Genomic DNA, 23147 nt, shown 5'->3' on the forward strand with positions numbered 1-23147 from the left:
TTGCCTCAAGGTAATGAGTTACCTTTCAAATAGCAATACCAATTAGTTTTAATGAGGGTTTGCTAACAATGATAACACGTCATCGTTATGCAGTTGAAGCACAGCTGAAACGGTGAGAAGTGCCTCATAATGGACTGGCAGGAATCCAGGAAGCTATCATGCACCCCCGACACCTGTCACCTACCGCAAAATGGCTCATTAGCATCTGTAGCACTCCTTGAACCAGTAGTTTGTATTGATACAGCGGTCACACACTGATGGTGGTTTTTTTTGCACCGCACCTCCCAAAAGATCACTTTACACTCTTCTCTGTTAATGAAATGTAAGTTTCTGTAGGTGGCATACATTTCTCTCTCTCTTCAGTGCTTATTGCTGCTCATGCTAATTACTCGTCCTCCGTTATTCCCCAGCAAACTGCTGCTGCCGCCGCTGCCTGTAAAAGATGTATAATTACCTCCGAATAAGTATTTTCCCAGAAATAAAAAAGTAAAAGTTAAAGCTGGAAAATGTAAATTCAACTGCAGATTTTTTACACCTCGGCTGCAATTTTTTTCCACATAACTAATAAACCTCCTCTGCATGCAAATGAGTTTTTATGTCACATGACATGAAAATGCACTTTAGGAGCTTGTTAGTTTGCATGGACAGATGTTGTTTATTTATACATGGTATAATCACTGTTCAACTACCTTAAAGGGCATCATAGTTATCACATTATGGTACTACTGTACCAGCACTGGTTAAACCCACTGGGCATCAGAGCATACAATATTCTGTAAGTTAAAGCTGCACTAATCCATTTTTTATACAAACAATGGATCAAATGACTGAGTGATATGAAGAGGGTTGCTCTTTTTTATGAATCCACAGAGAATTATTACCTGACCCCTGCTGTTCCCCTCAGCCCTACAGAGCTTTTTAGCCTCTTTTAGCTTATTGTTTTGGTTGTACGTCCCACAACTTTACTGTTTTGGTTCACAACTTTTTTTCAACCCTGTTTTAGTAGAAGCAGACAACTGTTGTCAGCTAAAAAGCTTTGATAAACACACTGTAAGGTTTAAGTTATGGACCGCAAACAGCAGACTGACAACGTTAGCAATTAGTTGGTGAGCATAGCGGAGCATTTAGCAGCTAAAGAGACAGGTATTTTTTTGGTGTAGACCAAAACAGAGCTAACAGGCGAGTTAATATTGTTCTTACCATAAACCTCACTCCAAATGACTGAAGATAATTTTGATCTTTGTCTGCGTAAACAGGCATCAGTTTTCTAACACATTCGCCATATCAACTTTACAAAGGTGTAATAGGTCAAACGTGTGATTTTTAGCTTGTTGTGGAGTTCTGCTCGTGAGTTGCAAAAAAAACCAACACATTATTAAAGCAACTCTAAGGCCTTTACACACGCGGCAAAAAATATATATTTTTATTGGGGAACGAGGCTGATTTTTCGGTGCTAGCACAGCGAATAACAGCATCAACCAATCACGTTGTGCGAAACAGACGACACATACACTACAGTGTACAACAACCATGGATGTATGACAACAACGCGGAGGCTCCGTAGTCCGAACCAAGACGGCAAACTTTACCTTTACTTTAAAAGCTTTACAGTGATACCCAATTTATGTAATTCCAAGACTGTTTAGGGACCCCAGTAGCAATAGATTCCTTAGGCTTTTCTAGTTTCATATGATATCTGTGGCTTCACTCTAGCCCTAAAACTGAACCTGCTAGAGCCTCTGAAAGACGGTAAAGTCAGTCTGGGTCACCCCCGGGCCAGTGGGTCTCTTAGGGTTAAAAGGGAAGTCCACCAATTTCACCAGTCAGTATTCGTTTTAGTCATGGGGAGTATTACTCAGCCTGTGAAAACAGTCTTATATAGTCTTATGTCACTGTGGGGGACCTTTGTCAAGTCTGAGAAAATTACCCTGATGAGGTCATCAGAGTTATCGGCTTGGGCTTTGAGATTACTTTTTTTTTTTTACACAAAAGGCTGTGAAACAAAGTGGGGGCATGGAGTTGTGTGGGCATTTAACCAGCAGGGAGTTTCTGATAGAGACGCTATTGGGGTTGCCTTATGGGAAGTGTAGTATCCCGTATTTATGGAGCTTGATCCAAACTAGCGACTTCAAATCAGGATATCTAGGAATCTGCTGTACCAATATTAACCAATACATTTTAAATCTGTATCTCGCAAGTCACCCAGCTTCATGGAAGTGCAATACTAAATCACTCGAGTACCACTTTGACTAGAGAGCCAAACAGCAGATACACTGCAAATTAATTCAATCTGTGTCACTTATGCACTTTTGGACTGTATATCTGTACTGAATGCCTGCTTCTACATGACGTACACACAGAGTGCAACGCTAAATAATAACATCCAGATGTAATTCTGTATCAGAATATACTGTATCTGTAAGTCGCTATACATCAGACCGGCAATACGTCATCCAGAGTGGACTCGCATGACCGCGCCTCCTTTTAGGGGAAACCAATCCCATGTCCCTCGTAGGGACAGTAACATTGTAAAGAGAAGAAGTTGAAACTCCAAACTTCTACTTTAAACAAACCAGTAATAGTGATCACGCTATGCCGAAGAGTTGCTGTGTAGTTGGTTGCACCAACAATAAATCCAAAAACGCTGATATTTAATTTGTTCCCCTGCCGTGCCTTAAAATAAAGATATATTAGAGAGGCTTTATGGCTCCAAGCTATAGACCAGACCAGCATCGCACACTGAGATTTGAGGCGCATACGATACGTTAATATTCACTGTCAGTGTGGTCAGTCACACATTAAAGTTATAGCAGCATCAGACTGTCGTCTCAAACTAAATCTCAGCCTGTAGGTTCTATAACAGTTGGCTATTACCATGTTGGTTATTTACAGACAACACTTAGCCTAATGTGATTCAATCAGATATGTATAGATGTCTGGATAAGTAATATCCGGCCACTGTGTTGGACGGAGGAAGACTGAAGGGACATGGCGACGATCAGCCTTAATTGACTGAGGTATTGCGAATGCTCAGGTTCAGGCAAGGTCACAAAATAATTATTAGATATGTGTATAAAACAAACGTTTGGTTAACAAGAGACGAATGCACACATAAACGTGTCAAAATTCCAATCCAAACACACATCAAATTGCATTGAAGTCGATGGGTTTTTAGTTTTCTATCTCCCAAACGGAGGCGCAGCCTTGACTTTTTGCTAAGTACCCGTATGTGCCGGTCTGATGTAAACTGTACATAATATATGAAGTAGTTATTATCACTTACAATCATTGTATGTTAATTAAGGGCAAAACGTGCGTCTGCTGTTGAATGGTTTCGCTGTTATGCTGTTCACTCCTGCGAGCTTTGGGTCTCTTTGGATACTCCACAAGTGGTAGACAACATGCTACAGCAGACCTTTCATCTGCACCACCCAGCTGTCAGAGTGAAGAGCCACTTCCATTAAGTGTGTGTCTTCCCACTATACAATTATATACAGACACACACACGCTCGGGCTCATGATGCAGGCACACATGCACACACTCGCACAGAACGCCGCTCTCTGCAGAGAGTGTGTGTGTGTGTGTGTGCGCTGATGCAACAAGACTACTTTAGTTTTTTGTGTGTGAGAGAAGCAGACAGAGAGAAACAGAGAGAGAGAGAGAGAGCGTGCGACCTTTTAGAGTGCTCAGGGTAGGGAGCCCCTTTCCCTTTTACAGAACAGAAATCAGCAATTGACCTGTCACTTTTGCTCTGATAGCCATCTCTGGAAAGCAGGTCATGCACATATGTCTAAAGTGCCTCTTAACCGCATTTTATGAAGCCAGAAAATGTAATCCAATAATGATTTGACTTGCGCGAGAGAGAGAGAGAGAGCTAGCGAGCCGGGAGTGATAGCATGCACCGTTACCACTCTTAAAAGCAGCTTGAACAAAAAAAGGGCAAATTCCACGTCCTTATTTAATTTCACCCGCAACAGTATCACCCAGATGTTGTCACTAAACAGAGGGCAGGCTGAATTCAAACACAACAAAACAGAGCTGGCATTTCCACAACTGTTGATACATACTTCAGCGTGTTTGCAGCATTGAACTATCTGAATGATTATCATCGGCACTGAGGCAAACCATACGCTATCTTTTTTTAGACTGCCTCATTTGTGCCCCCCCCCCCCACTTTCCCCATTTCAGGTTCCCAAAGACAAATAGCATGGCACAAAACTAATTAGTAACCAGGAACTAGTTAGGAGATGCCCTTTGAAAAATATGTCCTGAGGCAGGATTTAAATATAGGGACAGAGTCAGTGACTGAGTGCGCCTAGGAGATCCCGGCCTCCAGGCGCGGCAGCACTTTGACCCCCGACCCTCATTATAGGGAGTGCATTCCTAGAGGGGTGAAACCCCTCGCAGCACTAAGTACAAGGGCATGGGAGGACTGTACGGCTCGTACCGCACCAGCCGAGTGTGGCCTGGTGTGTCTCACTGCCCAACCCAGCGACGGCTTGAGGAAATACAGAGCAAGGACGCAGGCTTTTTGGAAAGTAATGGAATACACTTGCTATCCAGACAGATAAATATGTTTCTCATTTTTATACATCTGGTTTCACTCTATTGAAGTTAATGGGAATGGTATCCTGAAAAGAAAAAAAATGCTCTTCAGAATTTGTAACCCCATCCATCTGAAATAAAATACATAGTAGTTAAGGGGGGGGAATTAGTGAGAAGAGGAGTTTTGAAAATGAATATAGCATTGATTTAGTGGAGAGTGAAGCATTGAACAAAGTGTGAACGCATGAAAAAACTAGGGGCTGTCAATCGATTAATTAAGGTTCAAATATGTTGTCATGCCAACAGTTATACTGTTAAATAACACTTTGTTAATGTGCGTGAATTATTCAAAGTAACTTAGCATTGTTGTTGTTTTGAAGCTAAAAAGCCCCAAATCTTAAATGAAAACAGTAAAACCATTCCAATACCTCAGAAATGTTAAATCTGGGGCCGTCGGTAGATTAAAATATTTAATCGCAATGAATCGCATGATTGTCCACAGTTAACCGTGATTAATCGGAAATGAATCGCACATCTTTTAGCGGTTCAAAATGTAACTTAAAGAGAGATTTGTCAAGTATTTAATTCTCTTATCAACATGGGAGTGGGCAAATATGCTTGCTTTATGTATGTATATATTTATTATTGGGAATCAATTAACAGCACAAAACAATAATCAATATTGTCCAGAAACCCTGGCAAAAAAAACATGGCAAACTGCAGCCCAACAGGCAACAACAGCTGTCAGTGTGTCAGTGTGCTGACTTGACTATGACTTGCCCCAAACTGCATGTGATTATCATAAAGTGGGCATGTCTGTAAAGGGGAGACTCGTGGGTACTCATAGAACCCATTTTCATTCACAAGTTTCATATGATGCAAGTATCTTAATTTTAGCTTTAAAACTGAGCCCCCTACAACCTAAAAATCGCAAGTTGCGTTGATGCGTTAAGGAAATTAGTGCCGTTAATGTGTTATTGTCACGTTAACTTTGACAGCCCTAGAAAAAAAACATAGCGAGAATATGAGTTTACATGCTGACATGTGAATTAGATATGTTTTTCATTTGTGACAGAAGTGTGTGTTTGTCAGCAAGCCTGCCCTTGCCGTAAGTGTCCATGCCTGTATTTCCCTTTTAATTGCAAGTGGTGTGAACAGTGAGTTCAGCCCCCCTCCCCACTCACTCTGTCTCTCATGGGTTGATAATTCTCATCACTGCAAACAGACTTGGTTTACATTCATTAGCCCGACACTCACAGCAATCAGGCCACAGTGCCAGGGGCAACGGTCCTCTTTATAAAATCACATTGCCTAATAGCAGTGTTCTATAATTATATGCCATTAACATCTATCAAAATGTGCTCCTACATGCCATGCATATTAGCAGCAGATTTGGCAGTTTGTGTATGTACAAACGCTTCGCTTGTTATTAGCATCTTCAGATAGTTAACACCAGCTTGAAGATTATTGCCAACATTATTTTTGTTTCATGTGCAGTTTTGGCATGTGAAGTGGAACATTAAGTCTGTGCATTAAAACACCATTTAGTTATGTATGTCTTTCTATTAATTACTATATCTACGGTGGCCTGGAAGTGCAAAACACAGCATTGGACAAAACACACTAGTAAAATCGAAAACACAACATTATGAAATGTTGTGTTTTCTAACATGTTGTTTCTAAAATTATTGTTTTTGCGTCTTTATCACGTTTGGGTTAAAGATGCAATCACATTTTTCAAACACAAATAATCATTATTAGTTTATTGATCAAAAATAGGGCTGTAAATCGATTCACATTTTTAATCGCGATTAATCACTTGATTGTCCATAGTTAATAGCGATTAATCGCATTTAATCACACATTTTTATCTGTTCAAAATGTACCTTAAAGGGAGATTTATCAAGTATTTAATACTCCTATCAACATGGGAGTTAGGGATGTTAATAATTAACCGTTTAACCGTTAACCGACAATAAGAACTTTGTTAAAATAAAACACAGAGCAAAACTGAGAGGAGCGTCTTGTCACTTAAAGGAGAATAGCTGGTCCACCTTAACAGCCCACCTTAAGTGAGCCTGAGCCGGATGTGTTGCTAGCTTCTGGGCTAACCCCCCTTCACTTTAATGAGCAGGTGGCTGGCAAGCAAGACACAGGAGCTTGGCTCGGGTCTTGAAGAGTTGTAGCATTTATTCCCCGAAAAATAAATTGTACACACTGCTACTGCTACATTCACAGCTTGTTAGGCACTTCAATTACAGCACCGCTGCATGTTAGGCACTAATCTTTTCGGTTAACGGTTAATGAGTGTTGGCTATCGGTCAGAAAAAATGGGAGTGAATGGGAGTGAACTCCCGAATGGGATTGGGCAAATATGCTGCTTTATGCAAATGTGTGTATATATGTATTACTGGAAATCAAGGAACAACACAAAACACTGATAGATATTGTCCAGAAACCCTCACAGGTACTGCATTTAGCATGAAGAATATGCTCAAATCATAACATGGCAAACTGCAGCCCAACAGGTAACAGCTGTCAGTGTGTCAGTGTGCTGACTTGACTGATTTGCCCCAAACTGCATGTGATTATCATAAAGTGGACATGACTGTAAAGGGGAGACTCGTGGGTACCCATAGAACTCATTTTCTTTCACATATATTGAGGTCAGAGGTCAAGGACCCCTTTGAAAATGGCCATGCTGGTTTTTCCTCGACAAAATTGAGCGCAAGTTTGGAGCGTTATTTAAACTCCTTTGCTAAAACCTAAAAATCGCAAGTTGCCTTAATGCGTAAAAGAAACTAGTGGCGTCAAAACGAATTTGCTTTGACGGGTTATTAACGCGTTAACTCTGACAGCTTTAATCAAAACACAAACAAATGATTTGTCACTAATGCATCCACTAAGTCCACCTTTGTTGTTTTGACGCTTCACTGTCACTAAATTACTTTTAAATATTGTTTCCTTACAGGGAAGTGGGAGTGAAGACAGGCTGCGCTGCATAATCTGCAAAGCCAAGGTAAGTGTATTGATGTGTGTGTGTGTGTTTTGAGAGGGAGGGTATTATAAAAACTCAATGAGAGATCTGATGATGTCTCATTCGCTTAATCTTACTGTGTGAAATGTAGGTAGCAGGCATTTAAACAAACACCGTTTAAGTCATTAAACAGTGGCTGCATCCCACAAAACAGATTTAAGCAGAGCAGATCCATAATACTAATGAGCAATCAGGTCTTTGTTTTGCTCTGTGATTTAGCTGATTTTCCAGCAGTTGTGTTGCTTATGAGCAGTAAGCTGTCTTATATTCCTTATTATTGCAGCAGAACACTCGCTGCGGAAAAAAAGGAGGGAGAAACATTACAATATTTGGCAAACGATACAAGCCATGTAATGACCAAATCTGTATTCATTTCATGAGCAGAAATTAATCACGGTTTCCTGTGGTACATTCCTAATGCAAATTTGCCGTCAACACATTGTGTCTTGTGTTTGTGAGTTTATGCGTATGACATGGTGGCGCTGATGTGTCATCACAGATGGGGTTGCATGCTGGATAAGGTAGCCACATCACTAACCATCTCAGATTAGGAAGTATGCTGTTGATGTGTTGTATGTATTCATGCTTGTGCCGTGGGTCAAAGCATCAGAAGCCGGCTACTGACTGTTTTATTCATTGTTTGCTCTACAGCGGCGGGTTGAAAATGTGATCTTTGCTGTCTGTTCTCGTGCGTATGTATGGGAGAGAAGAAAATGTCACAGTTACTCTGACAACGACCTTTCAGGATTTTAAGATATTTTAAACATGAAATTTTGCGCACACACACACACACACAAACACAGATTCACGCTCTGATGGAGGTTAAATGAAACATTTAGTCTGTGGGGAAGTCTCCACTGATCGTTGTTATTCATGTTGGGATTTTTCTTTGTCTCCATTTGGGGTCAAAGACCAATCGGTCCGGTGTGTGTTGCTTTCTTTACTAGAAGTCAAAATGTCTCTATTACATACAGCTGGAGTTTGTTACCAACAGTGTGATGAGTACGTTTGTGAACTTTGAATTCAATATAGTCAATATAAACTTTAATGATACTGTGGGTATTGTGCATATTTTTTCTAAAGAGGATAAAAGAGGTTTTGGGACATATTTTTTAGAAACCGCATTTAAGCTGGAAGCCCCGGGGTGGGTGTTTCCCTGGGCAGTGGTTGACTGACATTTGAGAGCCACGGTTGCTAGGAGACATGCTGTTAGCTTTCATGATGTGCTACTGACTGGAGAATGTCATATATCCTACAAACGTTGATACAAGCCCACATAGCGTTGGCTATCAACCATTATACCACGTTCTGGGTGAATACTCGATTCTGATTGGCTGCAGGGTGTACATTAATCCCTGATAATGGAGTCCTACGGTGCCTCGTCCTCTGAACACCACAAGGTGGCGACTGTAACACACAAGCTGCAAGAAGTAAGTTACGCTGCCCCTCTGGATTTACTGTTGTTGTATCACATAAGCGATCATCTCACATCCCATTCGCTATTCAACTCGCTACTTCAGGCTGCGGCTGGGAGCACGCATATATCATTTGTTCGTTGATACTGATTTGGGGACAATGACTTGGCTGGATAGCTAGCTATATTCTAGTTGTCAAACATTCAGTCAAATTATATTTACTGCTTTTCAACCTTTGAATCTTGCCAGCATAACGTTAGCTTTCTGGCTCGTATCTGAGCCAAAAGATTCTATGAGCTCAGCGGACTAGAATTATCTCCCATTGCCAAGTCGTAGCTAAGGTCTGTCCTATTTACTGGAGTAGTGAACAAAGTTTCAACTGCATAATAATAATAATATATTAGATTTATATAGCGCTTTTTAGTGATCTCAAAGACGCATAAGAACCTTATGGAATGGTAAGGATTTTTCCAGGTATTAGCACACCCTAAGTGTTACCATGGAAATGGAGTGAAAGCATTGTGGCTGCAAAACACATGAGAATATAAATTAATGATCTTTTTTCTTTTTCTTTGACAAGTTGACCCTGGTTTAAGCGGGAAAATGCCCTTTGACGTGTCCGTGGTCAAAAATGTAATGGACATCGCGGAGGTAACCGTCCAGCGCGCATTAATTCCTGATAATGGATACTTAGTGATTTAAGACGCCTGTCCCTTTATAACACTCTGTAGTAGTAGTAGTAGTAGTAGTAGTATTAGTATTAGCTGGGCTTATTAGCTTGCTAGCTTCTACTTTGCAACGAGTTAATCTAGCTTCCTCTAGTTAGCCTCGCTTGGCTAGTTAGCTTCCAAATCAGTCTTAACATTGACGACGTTAGGACTGATTTCCACCAGACATTACTTTTTGTAAACCTGCTTGTGTTTGTCAGTTCCTTCACATTCAGTGCTGTATTCGTCACACATTATAAAAAAGAAGTAGGTTCTTGCTTTGCCGTCTCTTTTGTGGGTCCAAATGATGGCAAATGACAGACAGTCACAACTCAACAGGTAGTCCTGTAACCTCACCACTCCGTATGATACGCAGTGATTCAAATCACGACATGCAGTAACCCAACGAGTTACACTAAGCAACGGCTAACAGCATCATGCCCCAGCTGGTGAACTTCTGGTGTGGCTGTTGAACTGAAGTACCACACAGATTAACACTAATGTAGGGGGCGCTGTTGTTTCAGAAAAATAAATAAATTTCTTCTTTTTGACTTTTGACTAAATAAGTACAACTCAAAACAAACGTTAATTTTATATATACCGATTTGTTAGCACTATTATACTTTATCAAATAGTACCCTGAGATTATTCTCTGCTGTATAGTTTACTGATTTGCTGAACAAAATGAGGTCCACATGATATACCAGGAGATGGTTTTGGAAAAACTACCACGAGCTGTCATGTTAACCAACAGACTCTCACCTAACTGTAATAATGTAACTCAGTGTTGTTTAAATGGAAGTCATTTTCATTTTGTTTCTGTTTCCCTGACAGTATTTGGCTGCAGGCAAACACATTTTTTTTTAGGTGTTACAACCATCTCTGCCCTTCTTTTACCTAAGAGGGGGACATTTCTTGCACTTTCGCAGCATCTCCAAACTGACTGTTGCACTTGTCTCGGTCCGTTGTACCGATGGCATCGTCATCAATTATTAATGGCGGGCAGAGACATCCCATGGAGAGTCCAAACAGCCATGAACATGGGGTTAGTGGCAGGACTGGTGAGTGCTGCGAGTGGCAGCAGTGCCATTTAGGGAATGATTGTTGGGAAGCCTCTACTGTATATTGATATGAACTCTGCTACAGTAAGTTAATGCATCACTAAAATAACATTTTAATGTCTGCAGTGGCACGGCCATTTAATATTTGTCCACAGAGAGATGTATATGTGCATCAGCAATGACTGTAATGATGATAGTGATAATCATTTGGTCCTGCGCTGCTATCACTCTGTAATGCATTACTGCAATCACCCTTGGTTAACATTAAGAGGCTTTATCCATTAAGACTTTGAGCAAGCAGCGCTCATCATACGATCTCCAAGTCGATGTGCCAGCCGTTTCATTTTCTAGCTTTTTTTTTTTTTTTTCTTGTTGATGCAGCTTTTTCTTGTATGTTGTTTTCCCCCTTTTGCAACGCGGTCCTCAAATGTGGGCCATTTGTATGAGTTATGCTAATTTGTCGGGGCAATGAATGCATTAATTTCATTAGCACATGGCCTCAAAGCAATAATTACCAGAGTAGGTGTGTCACAAGCAATCATGTTAAAATTTGCCAGTTAATTATTAAGATTTTGTTCTGAGGGACCTGAATTTGACACGAGTCGCCGAGGGAAAAAAAAAAAAAAAGAGAGGAGAAAGTTAATGCATTCCAGTGGCCGAGGCTAGGTGCTTGTTGTTGAACACAGTGGGGGTGGGCTGTGGCATTGTGGGCCTACTGGCATGATTTTTGCATGTTGACAGCTCACATTCTGGACTAATTACCACAAATAGCAGAGGGCTAGCTGGTGCTCGGTCAATCCAGGAGGGTGTAATTATAAAGAAAAGGAGGTCCAGAGCCGTCTAATGGCCTTTACTCCCTTTGATTGGAGTCCAGTGGAGAAGACATTGGTTTGGGAGTTGTGACGGAGGAAGCACATTCACAGCTCCCTTCCTTTGGCCCTGATTAGCCCTTAGTCCGACACAGAGCTGGGGGTCAGGAGGACAGGCTGTGTGTCTAATGATGCACTCTTAATAAGAAATAGTAATTCATTCTTGGTACCGTGAGGGGTTCCCCACCTGATGACTGTGGGATCCATATCGGTATAATAGAGAACTGGGTTGCTTTTTATGTCCTGTAAGGGAATTTAACTTCACAAGTGTGGTGCTGCTGCTTCACTTTTACAGTTGTTGTCTGGTAGTAAATTCAATTTTAATTTTCATGACAGACAACAAGGCTTTATAACAGTAAATAATGTTGCAAGTCAGAGAATATGTTTGATTAGTTAGCATGAAAACAATATATGATAGCAAGGAAATGACAAGGTCTGCTAAAGAGAATATATAGGGCTGTCAAAGTTAACGTGATGATAACATAATAGTACAATCAGTTTTAACGCTACTAATTTCTTTAACGCAACTTGCAATTTTTAGGTTGTAGCGGGCTCAGTTTTAAAGCTAGAAAGAAGATACTGGCATCATATGAAACTAAAAAAACCTAACGAATCCATTGGTACCAACCATGTTATGCAGGCTAAATAATGCTCAAAACTTGTGCTAAATTTTGGCGAGGAAAAACTGGCATGGCCATTTTCAAAGGGGTCCCTTGACCTCTGACCTCTAGATATGTGAATGAAAATGGGTTCTATGGGTACCCACGAGTCTCCCCTTTATAGACATGCCCACTTTATGATAATCACATGCAGTTTGGGGCAAGTCATAGTCAAGTCAGCACACTGACACACTGACAGCTGTTGTTGCCTGTTGGGCTGCAGTTTACCATGTTATGATTTGAGCATTTCTGTTTTGTTAATTGTTTTCCAATGATAAATATATACATACATTTGCGTAAAGCAAGTATATTTGCCCACTCCCATGTTGATAAGAGTGTTAAATACTTGACAAATCTACCTTTAAGGTACATTTTGAACAGATAAAAAATGTGCAGTTAATTTGTGATTATGGACAATCATGTGATTAATCACATTTAAATATTTCAATCAACTGACAGCCCTAGTTAACATGCAAACAATATATAGTAGCAAAATTAAATGATAAGTAGTGTGTGTGGGGGGGGGGGGGGGGGGGGGGGGGGGTCAAACTCACAGGTCAGGTTTTTATGAACTTTGATTGTATTGATTATGACTTCAAACATCAGTGATTTTAATCTAATATGTCAAAAGCAGAGCACTCTAATCTTACTTGTTCATTGCTTGAAAATGAGAATGTGTGTTTGAAATGTCTGGTTATGTTGGCAAATTATACGTTGCTTAAAGATATGAATGCCCTTGGACATAACCAGGCAACTGTTGATACAAGTAGAACAAATTTAGACTCAAATTAAAAAAGAAAGAAAAAAAAAAAAGTTGCAGGGCATGTCAAGCATTTTTACTTTAACTTTTTATCTGTAATGATTTCTCGGTTGTTTATCATTTACATAGCAGCCACTACAAAACACATGTTGACAAGCATTAGTTGTTATTTATGGTATTTTTTTTTACTTTTTGTTTTGTTGTTTTGTTTTTGGGAAATCCAGATGTTCCCTTATTTATCCAGACTATTATTTCCTGGGAACACCGACATAAAAATGTGTCTTTAAACATGTTGTGAAATCAGATATTCCCAGTGTTTTGTGCAGACTTTATTGTGGAACAGGGCATCTGCAACCTGGGAAGCTATGAGCGTCTACTTTTCTCAACAGCAGATTATATAGAGCTTCTCCAGCCGTGGTAAATGCTAGTTTACTTCATCAAACACATGGATGTATTGACCGGCTTGGATTGTACCTCATTTCTTCGTCGCTTTAGACAAAAGCATCTGCCAAATGAATAAATGTATATTAAGATTACTTATTTAAAATGGGACATTTTTGAGGCTTTCTATTGCAGACTTCAAAATAGAATTTATGACACGTGATTTTGTATAGTGTTAGCATTTTACAGTTTGAGTGCCTCTTCCATGATTTATGTATTGGTTAAAAAATTGATGGTATTTGAAAGACACTGTAACTCAAATGAACTGGTTTTAAAAGGCAGTGGGCAATTAAAGTCCTAATATAGAAATCAGTCCAGACAGACTGCCAGTCTAACCCGAGAGCTTAGTTTATACTCCACGTTCATACAACTTCAAATCTTCTGACACCATTCTGAGCCGTATCTGAACTTCCCCCACCCCGTGTCTCTCAAGTGTCTCCTTAAAGGTGCTAGCATTTACACTCCCATCCCCCCTCTTTGGGAAAAAAAAAATGTTAATCATCACTTGATTTTATATGGAAAGCAGATTATCCTTTGATTTTGATGAATGCAGCAGCTGCCAGGCTCTTCATTTGACTAAAAGCAGGACATTCTGCCGAGGCCTCTCATATGTCACTAAGCCTCTGTCAGGACAGTACTGTGACAGGAGATGACACATGAAAGGAATTCCTTCTCGTGGCTTTCACAGGACAATGGGACATGGCCTTGAGGTAGTGTGTGTGTGTGTGTGTGTGCATGTGTGTGTGTATGTTGCTGAGGAGTGAACCACGTTGGCAACAATGGACACACAACAGCAGAAAGGTGTTTGCTCTGTATATCTCTTCAGTCTTTCTTTCTTTCTTCCTTTATTTTTATTTAATTTTTTTACAATATTTTCTTTCTTTTTTTTAAATGCAGGTCTTTTTTTTTTAATTGTACTGGAATTTGAATAATCAAATTTTTTTGTGTGAGGAAATATAACTACTATAATAGTTCTGCATCTGTTCTGCAGTTTATTATTTTATTCAAAAGAGGATGAAACAGTTTTCGTGTCAGTGTTTGAGCGACATTTGAAGGCATGGCTCGGAGAAGTGCTGTCAACTTCTGTAGTGCGCTACTGCTACTGACTGGAGAATGTCATACTGTATCTTACTAATGTTGATACAACGTATTTTTTACCCCTTTTTTCAGCAATCCCACAAACCGTATTGTTAACCATCAACCATAAGCGTTTAAGCAGTCTGTTCCTATACAACATTCCATATTCTGGAGGACCAATCACGCTGTCAAAGGGAAATTTCAATATTTTTATGCCTCCGCGCCGCCGACAGATGTGGCCGGAGGCATTATGTTTTCGGGTTGTCTGTACGTCTGTCCGTCTGTATGTACATCCGTCCGTCCGTCTTGACCATTCTCGTGAACGCGATATGTCAGGAACGCCTGGAGGAAAAAAAAAATGTTTTCCCCAAACATCCACTTGGACTCAAGGATGAACTCATTAGATATTTTGCTGGTCAACGGTCAAGGTCACTGTGACCTCATAAAAAGGTTTTTGGCCGTAACTCAAGAATTCACTGGCTAATTATGACAATTTCACAGAAATGTATGTAATGTGGCATTGTCAGGGAAAAGATAGGATGTGTCCACTGGATGCGTCTCAAACACATTTTCCATCATCCCCAGAACCTCGGGACGCCACTGGGTTTGAGTGCTGACAATGCGGTACCTGCGATACTGTAGAAAAAAACTAGTACTGTCACATTTTCAGAATTTTGGCATCGACTTGGTACCGAAGTATTGGCATTAATTCTTTATAATTTCAGTTCAGCTTTAAAACTGAACCTTAAATAGTCCTGGGGCCAGATATAAAAACAATGCGTACGCTCGAAAAAAAAGGCATACGCCATTTCCCACCCATAAACTAGTATTTTTAAAAGAAGAATGCGCAGTGAGAATGTGCGTACCTCACGTAAACATCAGACCAAGCATACACACCGTTTTCTAGAGATAGCTGCGGTTGATGTGATAAGGAGGAGCTTCAATATAAGGTGAGAGACGTGTCTTATAGCAAAAAATATATAAAAATATATTTTTTTTTCAAAAAGAATGCGCATGCATATTTCTTTCTTTGTGCATACATCGAGTTTTAGTGGCGAATCTGCACAGAGATTTATGCATCTGGCCCCTGGTCTCCACAAATGTAAATGTAGCATCTATATAGACTTTTGGTTGAAACTTGTGTCACATTTAGACTGAAAAGTCACGATGTCACCAGACAGAAAAACAAAAACCACAGGATCTGGTTTGGGTGGATAAGGTTGCAAAATTTAATTTTCATCATAGCAGGGTCAGTCTGTAGCCAGTATTCCGAGCAAAGACTTAGACTCTTGGTAATTTCACCCTTTTTATTTAACCTCCATGCCCTCCCTCTCTTTCCTGCCATCCGTCCCCGAGCACAATTCATTTGAGTTCCTGTTCGGGAGGGTCCTGAGGCTGATTCAATTAAGTTTCCTTTAATTGGCTTTCAGGCATCCAAACTGAAACTGATGGAGAATTAATAACAGCTCCAGTTGGTCTCTGCACCGCTTGCAACCTTGGAAACATCCTAAAAAAATGGAGGCTAAAGTCGGTCCCATTTTCCATGTGTCTGTTTTGGTAGTTCGATAATACAGCAGTGAAAGAAAATGTGGTCACAGTTGCTGTGTGGTCCTCGATCTTGGTATGCAATTCATCTCTTTGTCAACACCCTGGAAGTTTGGTGCAAACTTTGAACCCACAAAAACACATCAGAGGCCAAAGAAAACTCAGTATAGTACATATATCTAACTGTTCCCATTTTGCTAAAGATGATGATTTCAAAATGTAAACTGTTCTCCAAACCCATCAATTAGCGATGAAAGATTAAAACACTGTATTCCTGTTAAGCCTTTACAGCATGTTCTCTCTTATTTGTTCTTCACATGTCGTACAAAGCAAACATAAGCCTGGAAAAAAAGAGCTATTTTTTCTGTCTGACAAGTAGTTCTCTGTGGGTATGGCTCACTCTGTGTCCAAAGAAAGAGAAAATCATTTGCAGATGCATTACTATTTAGGTAGCTAACAAAAGACGAGTTGTGAAATGGCAGGAAATGATGGCTGCTGAAATTTCGGGTTTGAAGTTCACATATCATTAACAGCCATGAAATCAACTTTTCCTCTGACTATACTTTCCCCCCCAGACTCTGCCTTTGTCTTCAAACAGCGCCAAAGCAATCATTATGCTCAGACATAATGCACCATAATGACAGTAATTTCAGTATCAAATTTTCAAATGCTAGGCCTTAATTCATTGTGGTTAAGTAGCTTAGTTGTAATTCACATTTTCTACCCTTCTTAGCAGAGTGCTCAAGGAATGAGACGTCTAAAGGACAGGAGAGCACCGCATGCAGGAACATTCATTTAAATACTGTCTCAAACGACATGAGGCGCGTGGAGCGTTCAGAGTTTACTGTAGCCGTTCTGTAGTCTTTTCTCTCATAGTGGTATTGAATTTATTTCTTTATGTTTATATCCAACTTCCTAAATGTGCTAAATTTGATATTCCTGCACTACCATGCTCTAAAAGCACGCGCAGCCGGCCTAGCTATGTCAACAAAGCACGGAGAGGCTCCGATTACAACGCACACAGAGGGGGAGTGACTTAATTCTCTGCTCAGGTAGACATTACTCCTCTATATCTTTACATAGACAATAGTTGTTTGATGCTATATCAAAGCTTTGTTTATACTTGCGCGAGACACTGTAGCGCGGGACTCCGTAGATGGCGCACGCACTACGAGCATGCACAGAGGCGTTTATGCTCAGCGCCTTGTTCGTTGCAATATGCTCCGAAACGCCACGGGGCGTACAAACAAATTATTCTGTGGATAAGCAAGAAGTCAACGAGTGGTACCGGAAAGGAAAGTAGGCTGCCTGGCAACAGTAGTAAACACTTAATACCGACGTACGTACCGCCAAACATGGCATTTGTGTACTGTAATTATTACTGTCGCTTACCTCCAAGTCTAAATGACTTTCTGTCTCTCGGTGCTTCCCCTCAGGTCGCCACTCTTTCCATGAGACCTTTTTTTTAGATTTTACAAAACGATCTCTCATATTCTTTCACAGTGTGTGGTAAAAGGCCTCTTCATTCTCCAGTGTGTTGCCTATTTCTTTCCAAGTATTTCATGACATGCGACCGTCCCTGTGGTCTCTCAATGATCAGTCATAGAGATGTCTGAACAGGCGAACCAGCTCGGCCAGTCTTCCCTCTAACGCGTCCATGTTGAAACGAAAAGCGCAGTGCGAAGTCGGCGCGTCGTTACAAAAATTCAGAGGTGCACGACAGAGTACCATGACAACTTGCGGAGCCTTCGCGCACCACGCGAAAGCCGTAATTTTCTGGCGCGCTCACCTGGCGCCGGCTTCACTATGGCGACCATAAACCGCGCTTAATGCTCTGAGGTCAACACAGCACAAGGTTTTTTGAAGCCTAAAAACAGAGCCATGATGAAGTGCAAAAGTGTAGTTATCTCTCAGTACACTTGAATTACAATATGCTGAAAGGTTATTATGGAATTTTTGCCCAATGATGCCAAAAATATACTGACTACTGCCACTTTAAAACCACACTTCTCTGAAATGAAAATAAACTCCGGTTTCAGTTGTAAAAATTGACCTGTGCTTAAAATGTGCTTAAAACCTAAAAAAAGAAAACAATATATTATGTTCAACATTGTGCTTTTAGCTCATAGTAAGACATGTTAAAATATGGCTTCTTGGTTCAGTTACAGTTACTTCTGCACTGTCACATGGAAGACATTTTGCTGGCAACAGTTTTGATGATCAATTCATCGTTTCTTTAAGTAAAAATAACAGATATTCACAGGTTCCAGCTTCTCAGATTCGTCTACTCTTTTTTTTTTTTTGTCTTCTATAATCGTAAACTGAATATCTTTCGGTTTTGAGCTGTTGGTCTGACAAAATAAAAAAATAAAAAATATCACTTACACTCTGGAAACTTGCAAAAGGCATCTTTCATTACAGTGCCCACGAATATAATCCTGTTTTTGTCATTTTGTTCTTAATGTAATTTGTTATTTTGTTTTATTATGGGTTTTTTATTATTTTATTTATGGGTTAGTACAATGTTTGGTGCACAGCAATGCAATTGAATTAAAGTAAATATAATTTTTAAAGTAGAGTATTATAACAATGATACATAACAATCAAGTATTATAATATTGATTTTTTAAATATTATTTAACCCTATTTCCCTCAAACACACTGTCTTTTTCTTATACATGTAGTAAGGCAATATGGGACGATATGGTGGTGGCCTCATTATAATGATTTGTTGGCATTAAAACTGCACATAAAACCTCTCGATAACGACCTGAGGTTGATACTTATAGGCAGTAGGCCCAAAACCTATGTGATGCTGGACATAACAACATTAGTTATCTTAGCAAACTAAGATGATTCAAATAATAGTAGTAAGAAAGAAAACATTTAATGACAACTATTTCAGCTTCATATTTTTTTTACCAATTCTAACCTTTAAGACACGTAGTTGTTCATTAATCAACATCTTCCCCATAGCAGACCTCGCTAGTGTGGATCAGTATTTTCATTATAAGGCCCCTCACAGCCATTATGCACAGAATCTTTTCGGTTCCAAACTGAGCTGTAAATTTTGAGAGAACCTGACACCCCTGCCCGAGGGTTACAGCAGAATGCTAACGAGGCCACAGCGACATTTCCATCACCATACAGTCAGTCGCACCATACATCAGCTCGGCGCTGAGCATCTCCCAGCGACGCACGGACTCAGTGACAATTTCAGACGTAACACTTTATTAGTATCCCCCCCATATCCGCGGTGTAATGAATGAGGCCATTTAAACAGGATTTACGATATCTTTAAAACTTGATTGCTTAAAATTTGAGAATTATTCATAAGACTAAAGCATCATTTGTCATACGGCGAGTGCTGTTTTGCCGGGAACAAATGGTTTTGTTGTAGTTTTTCAAATGAACTCCTTTTCATCCACTCTTCAAATAAGCCGTTTGTATGCATATATGTCGGCACAACGGGTGTAATTAAAGGGAATGAGGCTCAGGTGACAACTCACAATCAAGTTTTCTTCATAATGCATCGCGCCACCGCCGAGCTAAAGTAACAGATATGGATGCAAATGATTGAGAATACACACACGTATTGTGTTACACTGCAACTCCTGCTGAAACAAAGAGCGCAGTGTCCACACACAGGCATGGCCGTGAGTCTGAGGTGTTTAAAGGAATCCTGTACATGTCAGATTTTAAGGTAACCTCTGTTGAACTTCTTCTCTTATTGAACAATCCACTTAGGGAATCATATCATCTCCCCTTGAGTTACATTTAAATATTTCCACCATGAGCGAGGAAGAGGCTTCCTCGCCTTGTTACAAAGATTATTGTGCTCACTTCCTGAGGCAGTGTGACCATGCTCTGTGTGCGATGCCCAGATCATCTCATAATTACACAAGGATCCTGAGGCAGAGGGTGGGGACCCAAGTGAAGGACCAGTCATGGACACACACACACGCATACACACACACACACACACACACACAGACACACACGCAGCTATAGCTCGGAGGCATGGCTTACTATTGCCACGGCCGAGAATGAGGCCTCTCAGGATAGATTTACACACAAATAAAACCGGTCTTATCTTGGCCCACATGTGAACGGGAACTGATTACACGGTCTACATTTCAATGCTCAGATTAAATGGAGTCAATTTCCTATGGCCTATTTAAACCAATTCCAACCTGCAAACACAATGAAGCCATTTCGGATATTACTCCACTAAGACCTCCAACAAGTTCAACTGTCCACTGAGAAACTGTTTAGAAACAGTTTTGGAGGGTTGAAGATGTCACTGGTGCAGTTGAATAACTTTACACTTGTGTAGCTGCAAGCCAAAATGAAAATGTTTTTGTTGATTTGGTCAAGTTAATTAATTAATAACGCATTAACGCAAATCCATTTTAACGCCAATGATCTCTTTAACGCGTTAACGCAATCGATCTTTCGGAAGTTGTGCAGGGCCCAGTTTTTAAGTTGAAGTGAAGATACTGGCATCATATGAAACTAGGAAACCTAAAGAATGGTATGTAATGTCATACTGGCTTGTCGGGAAGGAGGATAAGTAACACACCAACAATTGGCGTGATCATTTTCAAAGGGGTCCCTTGACGTCTGACCTCAAGATATGTGAATGAAAATGGGTTCTATGGGTACCCACGAGTCTCCCCTTTACAGACATGTCCACTTTATGATAATCACATGCAGTTTGGGGCAAGTCATAGTCAAGTCAGCACACTGACACACTGACAGCTGTTGTTGCCTGTTGGGCTGCAGTTTGCCATGTTATGATTTGAGCATATTTTTTATGCTAAATGCAGTACCTGTGAGGGTTTCTGGACAATATCTGTCATTGTTTTGTGTTGTTAATTAATTTCCAATAATAAATAAATACATACATTAGTATAAAGCAAGCATATTTGAGTATAAAATACTTGACAAATCTCCCTTTAAGGTACATTTCGAACAGATAAAAAAATGTGTTATTTATTAACTATGGACAATCATGTGATTAATCGTGATTAAATATTTGAGTCAATTGAAAATGCTAGTATCGAGACAAGGTATAATGTCTTCCTTACAGGGATACTTTGCCGATTTTCAACCAGCTTTGTATCATTACAATGTGGGTAGTATATGCAAATTAATAATGTTGAACTTCCTTCCCTGTAACCAGCATCCAAATGCCCCCGCTCATTTACCAGCAAAAGTCTGCTAGATTTCGCGTAAATATGGATGAAAGCAATTTGAATATTGTAAAGCTGGAATCGGACATTTGGGGCTACTTATATGAAACTTAATATAGTGCGGAGGTATTACTAAGTTAGGCATAATTGAAGGCGTGGCCGCTTTGAGTGACAGGTGAGTGCCGTTCGGGTCGCTAGCTGCTAGCCCAGTTAGTTAGGCTGTGTCGTCACTGCCAAGATGGTGACAACCGGAGCCACCCACTTCGAGCATCACAACAGATCCATATCTTATACAGTCTATGATTTTATCACTGAAAAATAGTATCATACAAGCCCAGTGCATTCTGGATGTTGTTGTTTTTCTACCTTTTGAGTGAAAGAAAATAACATAGCCCTTTTTGTCTGTTTTCTCTGGTCATGTAGCACCAATTTCAAAATATTTACATCTCTTTATTGCGTAGACAGCCTAGTTTTATCAAAACACCATCTTTCCAGTGGTGAAATATTTCCTTGAACACCATTTCCCAACTCTTTTTTTGCTTTACCACAATTATTAACTTTGTTGCAGACACTGCATAATATCATTTAGTCACTTTCCTTACATCATCATTATCACATCATTACCCACACACACACAGACCCGGAGTGTTAACACGTTTCAGATTTAGTATAATTTTGTACATTTACAATGTATTTATAAAATTGGCACTCTTTTCCAGAGTGACTAATATTGAGAGCAATATAAAAACAACCAGAGAATCGGCGTTTTTTCACTTTAAACTCGGTGAAATTACAGTTGAGTTTGACCAAAGCACACTCAGTGATTGTTGGAAAGAGTAACGACGACGGTTTAGGTGAGTTTTATTTTGTTTCTGTCCAGTTTGAATGAATTGTTTTACGATGCTCCGCTACGTACAGCTGATCTCAACATGAACAAAAATACACGCGAATGATGGCGCAAGCTGCACGGAGAATTCATTGCTGATGAATTCAGCTTGTCAGTTGTAAGAAGAATCATTTCTTATTTATTCTTTCAAATGTTACAAAGTCTCACTTTAACTGTTTAACTACATCAGGTCTCCTGAAAGATCACGTTTTAAATATGCTTACGGTAAATATAATGCATTTACTTGTTGTGTTGCACACATTTGGAATGAAGATGCACAATTAAGGCACGATGTGGCAGAAGCATGTGACTGGATGCAGACTGAGTGTTGTAGTTTTTTCAAAGGACATCTCCTGAAAACAATGAGAAGAACTCCCGCACACTGTCTCGCTTGCTGCTAAAATATTTATTTGATTACGGCGCTTCAGTCTGTCCGACCTTCATCAGGCATATGGGCAGCATCACAACACTTCCATAAGAGCTGCCTCAATCATCCAATCGGAGGACTGCAGAGATTGGTTTGACTGATGATCACCTTGAACTCACTCAAAGCATATTCGTCACCAGTCAGAAAATAGCATTAAAAAGATTAAAAAGATACAAAATGACTCAATGTAACTACACCAATACATCTAAAGCAACATTCACATATAACCTCAGAACTTTCTGAAGGTCAAAAACTGAAAAAGAATTAGTGCATTTAAGAGCAAACATACTGATATATAATGAATATTACAGTGTCATCAAACATCCATTCTATAAACAAGTCCAGAGGGAAGGATAGTAAGGACAAATGGGGACAAAAGTCTCCATTTTCAATGTCATTATACATTAAACTATATACCCCCAATTAACATTAAACCATCAAAGGTCAAGGATGTCCAATCACATAAATAACATAATCAGTGAAGTTATACAGTAACATCCATATAATAATAAAAGAAACATT

The 23147-nt window shown here is 39.9% G+C and overlaps 1 protein-coding gene across 2 annotated transcripts in view; it reads left to right on the forward strand.

Annotated features, from left to right (window-relative positions):
- LOC119488771 overlaps nucleotides 1–23147 on the forward strand; it is a 92403-nt gene that overhangs the window by 7966 nt on the left and 61290 nt on the right. For both annotated transcript variants that reach the window (XM_037770664.1, XM_037770663.1), the window contains exon 3: nucleotides 7518–7565. In XM_037770664.1, coding sequence (XP_037626592.1) covers nucleotides 7518–7565 — 48 coding nt within the window. The remainder of the gene's footprint in view (nucleotides 1–7517; nucleotides 7566–23147) is intronic.

Source organism: Sebastes umbrosus, chromosome 5 (assembly GCF_015220745.1).
Source record: "Sebastes umbrosus isolate fSebUmb1 chromosome 5, fSebUmb1.pri, whole genome shotgun sequence".
Classification (NCBI taxonomy): domain Eukaryota; kingdom Metazoa; phylum Chordata; class Actinopteri; order Perciformes; family Sebastidae; genus Sebastes; species Sebastes umbrosus.